Raw genomic sequence first — 7,849 nt, 5'->3', positions numbered from 1 at the left:
AGATAAGTATAGTTTTCTAGCACTAATAATTAATCTTCATATAACTTTCACAAATTTAACAAGTTCATTTATCTAATTTTTCAAAATTTTCAACTACAGTTCGATGTACTATATAGATTTTTAGAAAGCTTAGAAAGTAATTTGGAAAAAGGTACAAGAAAAAAAACGTATGGAGCCAAAACAGCAGGAACCACAAAAGTAGATATGAAAAGTGAAGCCCTATTATGTTGAAAAAGAAAATGAGCAGAAGTTTGAGACAGAATGTTGGAAATAGAAACAAGAACCATAAATACCTTTGTTGTCGAAACTTGTAACCTTCCTTGATCAGTGAAAGCCGTGTTTGGAAAAATCAAACTATTTTGAATTTAATTCTCCCTTCGTGCAATTTTACTTATAGAATTGACTTGACACACTCCTTAAAAAAATCATAAATAAAATGTAATAATTTTACTATATTACCCATAATTATTATTAAGTCATCTAATAATTAAAATCAATCAAACATACTTTAAAAGTTAAGCAATCACTAACAATTCTTTGAAGTTTAACAAAATAATTAATAATAAGGTCAAAGTAGGAATAAAATGGTAAATAATCTCTTCGTTTTCGAACTGGACAAAAAAAAATAAAAAATGACAAGATTAATATACATGACAAGTAAAAATAGATGGGGAGTATCAAAAGAGGAAGTATTGGTTAGATTTACACAAATATCCTTTTACAGACTCCATTTAAAATTTGACCCTACTTTTAAAAGTTGTGCATATATAGTCCCTAGCACATTATCATTTTGAAAAGCGTTATATGCGGATCTAATGTTTGCTCATATATATTTCTCAATCTTACAGACAAAACACTAGATAATCATGTAACGTTTATAATAAAATTTTAGACCATAGTCTAAGTAGGCGTTTGGACATGCTATTTCATCTCATGAGATGAAATCAGCGTTTGAACGTACGATTTCTCTCGATTTAAATCTCACGAGATGAAATCCCAAATCATCAAAAAACATGATTTGGGATTTGAAATCATGATTTCAAAAAATATAAATGTAAAATTTGACCTATACGTTTATATTTTGTAAAAAAAGACCCATAAGTTGGTAGATATATTTACCAATCATGTTTACCAACCATATGTATTAAATATTAATCTGCAAGTTGGTAAAATATATTTACCAATCATGTTTACCATGTGGGAAGATTATATTAAAGAGTAGTTACATTACAATTCATGTTAAATTTTCCTTTTTATTGAATTAAAGTTTGATCAATTGATGTTGTATTTTTTAGAAAGGCCTTCTAGTAGCTTATTAATTTTATGATGAACTATGATTTACTCATTTGGTAAGATTGTATAAGAATTGGGAAAATTTTGATGGTTTTCTGGTTTGTGGGGTTTTTATGTTTATAAAAAAAGCGCTTAAGCTTAATCCAAATTGTATGTCAAAACGTGATTTAAATCATTATCCGGCAAATTTTCTAAGAAAATTTCATAAAATTATTAGTTAGCTCAAAAAGATCTTTATACCATGATCTAAGAAGTCTATAAATTACAAATACAAAGAAAATTATTAACTAAACAGTATTCCAATAAAAAAATCTGAGATATATTATTACCTTTTTATTCAAATATCAATCTATTGAAACGTATCCGTAATTAATGAGAAAGGTTCCTCATTGCCATAAAGAGAGCCAACATAGAACCGTAAAACCCTATGGGGTTTGGCCCCCACCTTGTCCTATTTCCTCAATATACACTTACCCCAAAACACCCGTGTTCTGTCCTTTGCCCTTTCACTGTTTCACACCCCACATTACTTTAAACCCCGCCCCTCGCCCCCACACCCCCACCCCCAACGCCCACAAAAAAAATAAAAAAAAAAATCATCATCCTAAAATTAAAGGAAAAAATAATTGTGGATTTCTCCATAAATAGCGTCACATTCTTCTATTCCAAACATCACCTTCAATTCTCTCAAAGTAAAAGTAGTATTGGTCTTTCTTCTTCTTCCTAAAGCTCTCAGCTTTCTTTAAGTTTCTTCAAGGAATCATTAAAAATGACTATTAGGAAATCAAACAAAATGCCACAAGCTGCAATCTTGAAGCAAATTCTAAAAAGGTGTTCGAGTTTGGGTAAGAAACATGGTTATGATGACGAAGACCACCTTCCCAATGACGTACCCAAAGGTCATTTTGCAGTTTACGTTGGAGAAAATCGAACGCGTTACATTGTACCTATTTCTTTTTTAACTCATCCAGAGTTTCAATGTCTCCTTCGACAAGCTGAAGAAGAATTTGGCTTTGATCATGACATGGGCATTACTATTCCATGTGAAGAAGTTGTTTTCAGGTCACTAACTTCAATGCTGAGGTAGTGAATGAAGTATTTGACAAGAAGAAATTAAAAGTGAATATTAGGTGTAACGTTTTGGAGTGAAGAAAGAAAGATGAAGCAATTTAGTGTTTTTTTGCTTCTCTTTTTTCTAACATCTCATTTCTTCATTTTTATTTTGGTTTTTGGGTATTTTCTTGTTTTGTAACTTTAATTTCCCCTAACCCTGACCTAGGAACCACATAATATTAGTAGTGTTTTTTATGGGTCGGAGTCAGATTTGTAAGCAAATCTTGGAAATTTTTCCTTGCAGAGGTGTGTTTTTCACCCTGTGAGAGAAGTGAATGTCAGCTCTCAATTTATTTAATATGCCATTTTGGATACAAATGTCTCTCAATCTATTACTACAACTTTTTACTGCATCTTCATTTTGTCTGGGAAAACTCAAAATTGAGCATATACTGGAATCGGTCTGATTTGTGATCTACTAGCCACTACATTGTCCGTATTATGTTGTGTTCTCCAAATTTGTTAGTCCAAATAAAACGGCAATACCAATGGATAGAGAGTACACTAGTACAGACACAAGAATACTGCATTTACCATTTCTTTAGTAAGTAAATTTGATGCCATCATCAAATGTAGACAAGAAATAATGCTTACTTAGTTACTTACAATTTGAAGGGGAAATAACATCTCTTGGCTCTTACAATTTGAATAAAATAAAATGACTTTTTTAGATCTCTTATGTATTTTTTTCAAGTCTCTTCTGTGTAAAAAATAAATATGTTTTATAAAAGGGTTATAGAACTAAAAAAAGATTGTAAAGGGCAATTTGAATTGGAGAAAATACTTTTACGATGATGTCATTTGTTTATTTATTAGGTCTCCCTTGTTAACTTTTACTGATGTGAAAATTGTCATAAAACTAAACTAACCTAAATTCCTAAATTTTCGTATTTTATAAAATGGGAGCAGTAGTAATGCTAATAGTCCGTTTAGGCTTCAATCATTTTTCTACTGAGAGTGCCGATAATATAAAAATGTATCGTCCTAGTTCCTTGTTTAAAAACGAAAGAAAAAATTTAAAAACTTGTAATTTAAAATAAGTTATAGATATTTTTATACTATAAATTATTCCTCATTAAAGGTAAAACGGACATTTTAAAAGTTAAAATTATTATTAAATATAAAAAAAATGTCATTCTTTTTTAGACTAAAAAGAAAATAATGTGACATAAACAGAGGGAGTACTAAATCACAGGGTATTTCTTTAGTAATAAATGACAATGCTGCACTGATGCTATTTATCAGTTACGCATGCAGTATATATATATATATATATATATATATATATATATATATATATATATATATATATATATATATATATATATACGTAGTATATTCTAAAGCTCCTACTTTGTAAACAAGATTAAATTAATAAAAATACATCTCTTTAAATGTAAACTTTTATAGTACAAGTTTGTTACATAATTTAATATTTTATCAAAGCAGACGTTGCTGTTTCAAATCTCATGAGGGCCACCTTTTTGTGTAAAAGTTCACCTGCTCGGCCCATTAAAAAGTTAATCAAGGCCGTGATTGAGGAGGAAGCTTTTACTAGCTTTTAGGTTAGTCTACATTTTCATTATTGTTTAAAGCTCAACTTGACTACATTTTCATTATTGTTTAAAGCTCAAATTGACTATCATAAAATAATAAAATGTGTAAACTTTAAAATGGAAATACATTTTGCAATGCACTAACAGGAAAATGTAAGATATCGTAAAACAAAAGTTCATTTATAATACTCCCTCCGTTTCAATTTATGTGAACCTTTTCGGAGTACGAGGGTCAAACTTTATAACTTTGACCATAAATTTTGACATAGATCTTTCAAGTTTATAAGAATAAAATATATATATTTAGAAACTACACAAGAAGTACTATAAGTCATGATAATCTATAATTCAAATAATTTCAAAAAAATGTAAGGAAAACGTGGTCAAAGAACTACCTCGTAGACTCCCCAAATAATAATAGGTTCACATAAATTGAAATCGAGTGAGTAGTACATTGTCCACCTTTTATAAGAAGCTAAATGGGTAATTGATCTGTAGAATCATTTTTGATAAACCAAACCAAAACAGATTAATAAGAGTTACTCTCTCCGTTTCATAATAAGTGATTTTTTAGACTCATACACGCCCCTTAAGAAATTGTTCACTCTTAGAAAATTAGGAGTGTTTTTACTAACTTACCCCTAATCAAGTTTTACTACTTTCTAGAAAAAAAAAGGTAGTTAATAAATCTTGACTATTTAAATAAGGGTAATCTTGGAAGAATCTGCCCAAAGTCTTCTTGAAATCTTAAAGCACCACTTATTTTGAAAAAAAAAATTAAAAAACCTAAAACACCACTTATTATAGAACGGATGGAGTATTAATTTTCTCTTTGTACAATAAGATTTACTAGCGAAGGTGTATACTGTACTATTATTCAGTTTAATGCAAGATGCAAAATCTCATTGGGCGAATTCACAAGAGAAGACATTTTAAATTATTCGAGTTTAGGTTATATAAAGATCACCTAAAGATATTTATAAATAAGTCTTCTTAAAATGTGATATTTGTAGCCTTGAAATTAAAACAGATTACTTGTTATAACATATAAATATGACGTGATAGTGTAAAAATTTCTTACACTAACAGCTTATATATATAACTAAACTTAATTTGTTTACACAGATTTTTGATTTTCGCACTAACATTTTTTTAATGAAAACATGCAAGGACAAATACTTGTCGTCGATTTTATCGTATATTAGTGTGATTACTAATTTGTATTGATTCCGTACAGCGAACTCTCCTTAAAATTCCAAGTGCAATCAAGTTGGTATTTGTGAAAGGCAAGAGAAAAAAAAAAAAAAAAAAAGGTGGGTACTTTGTTCGAGTATTAAATTACCCTTATTTTTCTATTCGAAAAGGCACATATAAGTCCAAAAAAAATGCTAATCGACTGATAATTTATTGTACGTGGCATCATATTCTTTCGAGGATGTATTGATATTATAGATGGTAGTTCATTCGAATTTATTTACGTACCAACCAACTTATATGCATTTTTGTCTCTTCGTAAACATCTAATTTCCTTTGTACTGCCTATTTTGCAAGAACAACTCATCGGATAAATTATTTATAATCCAAGTATCAAGCTGTTAGCACCCTAAGTTGTAAGTACTCTTGTGTGAAGCCCACAAAATCTTGTTTGTTTCCTTTATAATACCTTAGCTTCTTCAAAAATAATAAAGATAAATAAAAATGCAGAACAGTTGAAAAGGAAGCGACTAGTATTTAGCGAAAAACACTTACTAGTATTTCAACTTGTTTGATAAAACAAATTACAATAAAATTAATTAATACATCTCGAGAACTAGTGGAATGTGTATATTGTATTATTCAGTAGTATAATGCAAAATCTCATCAGACGAATTAACTAGAGAAGACATGTCAATGTTAATTAACACACAGATCTCTGGTTCTCGCACTAACATTTTTTTTGAAATGAAAACAAGGACAAATACTTCTTGTCATCGTTTTTATCGTATATCACTGTGAATCTGTGATTACGAATTAATATTAATTCTGTACAGCTGAATTCTCCTTAATATTCCAAGTGCAAACAAATGGGTACTTTGGTAAGGAAGAAAAAACAAGTGTAGGTGTACTTTCCTTCGAGTATTACCCTCATTTTTATATTCGATAAAGCACATATAAGTCAAAAAAATGCTAATTGGCCGGTAATTTCTTCTACGTGGCATCATATTCTTTCGAGGATGAATTGATATTATATATGGTAGTTAATTTGAATTCTTTTACCAACTTATTTGCATTTTTGTCGCTTAGTAAACATCCAATTTCCTTTGTACTTCCTATTTTGCAAGAACAACACATCAGTTAAAATATTAATAATCAGAGCATCAAGTTGTTAGCATGCACCTTAAGTACATTGTGCAAGGCCCACATGACTTGTTTGTTTCTTTTACAAATACATTGGCTTTTACAAAATTTGCTTATTGCTTAGTGAATCTTTCAAGTACTTCACTTAGAAATTACCCAACTCCCCAAAGCATGCCTAGGACTAGGACAAGTACTAACCCAAAATACTTAATTGTAGTTCGACCTGTAAGATACATCACAAGAACGAAGTGTTTTAATTGTGAATGCAAGATCTCATAGATTCTAATCCCTTGAAAACTTCCATGTTTTCTTATTGTGGCACAACAAAAATAATCACATAAGGGGTTAAAAAAGTTGGCCTTCCTTCATAAATATATACACACATTTTCCCTCCCAAACACTACCGCTTCTTTAGTAGCTTCTCTTTCTCTCAAAACAAAGGAAATACTGTTCTTTCTTGTTCTTCCTAAAGATTCAACCTTCTTTAGAGTTTTTTTTTTTTTTGGTAACCAACATAAATTACCATTAACAAACAAACAAAACATACACCTAAAGAGCACTAAATCTCACATATCACCTTCTAGGAAGGGTATTAAGAGCAAAGATCCTCCAGTTGATCTCTAATTACATCAACAATCTCTGTATCAGTCATCTACATTTGTAAGCTTTCCTAGACCGTTTAACTACCTCAAGTCTATCTACATATTCCCTCTTTATATGTGTCACTACTGCAGTTGTATCTACATTGATTCCCTTGAAAATCTTCCAGTTCCTTGCTCTCCAAACATGATAAATCACTGCTCCATATAACGCTGCTATCAATTCCTTGTGGAGCTGTTTCCAATGCTTGTTCCTCACCCTGCTTAGAATCTGCTTCACTGTACCAGTAGGAAAGTTTATGCCAGACCATTGTATCATTGCAGACACGACCCTTTTTGTCCACTCACATTCACCTTCTTTAGAGTTCTTCAAGAAAAATATTACACAAAAAAATGGCCATCAAAACATCAAACATGCAACCACAAGCTGCAGCTTTGAAACAAATTATGAAAACTTGTTCGAGTTTAGGTAGGAAGCACGGTTGTGATGATGAAGACCATCACCTTCCCATTGACATACCAAAATGACATTTTACAGTTTACGTGGGAAAGAATCGAACTCGATACATCATACCTATTTCTTTCTTGACTCACCATGACTTTCAGTCTCCTTCACTACGCCAAGGAAGAATTTGGCTATGATCACGGCATGGGCATCACCATTCCCTGTGAAGAAGTCATTTTCCAATCACTAACTTCCAATATGGTCCAGTAGTAAAGTTTTTCAAAAGAAGAAAAGATCGTGAATATTAAGGTTTAGGTGAAAGAAAGATGGAATCGATGCTTATCATAGAGAGTTTACCGGTAATTATTGTGATCTGATTACATAAATACTACTTATAATTATATCATTATTGTTCTATACAGAACTTAAACTCTTTATATAAAGTTGATAGCTTCTACATTTTTCTCTTGCTGATTTGAGAAAATTTTCTCAAATTAAAATTTCAA

General features: G+C 30.5%; 1 protein-coding gene and 1 pseudogene across 1 annotated transcript; both read left to right on the top strand.

Moving 5' to 3' along the window:
• Nucleotides 1-1,950: 1,950 nt before the first annotated feature.
• Nucleotides 1,951-2,724, top strand: LOC132062851 (protein SMALL AUXIN UP-REGULATED RNA 12-like). The gene has a single exon (XM_059455328.1). The coding sequence runs from the start codon at nt 2,063-2,065 to the stop codon at nt 2,378-2,380; it is 318 nt and encodes a 105-aa protein (XP_059311311.1). The 5' UTR covers nt 1,951-2,062; the 3' UTR covers nt 2,381-2,724.
• A 4,532-nt stretch (nt 2,725-7,256) lies between these two features.
• LOC132062850 (protein SMALL AUXIN UP-REGULATED RNA 12-like) lies at nt 7,257-7,849 on the top strand (annotated as a pseudogene).

The sequence above is a fragment of the Lycium ferocissimum genome, chromosome 7, assembly GCF_029784015.1.
Source record: "Lycium ferocissimum isolate CSIRO_LF1 chromosome 7, AGI_CSIRO_Lferr_CH_V1, whole genome shotgun sequence".
NCBI classification, from domain to species: Eukaryota; Viridiplantae; Streptophyta; class Magnoliopsida; order Solanales; family Solanaceae; genus Lycium; species Lycium ferocissimum.
Note: the sequence above shows the minus strand (reverse complement) of the source record. Positions and strands in the feature narration are given on the sequence as shown.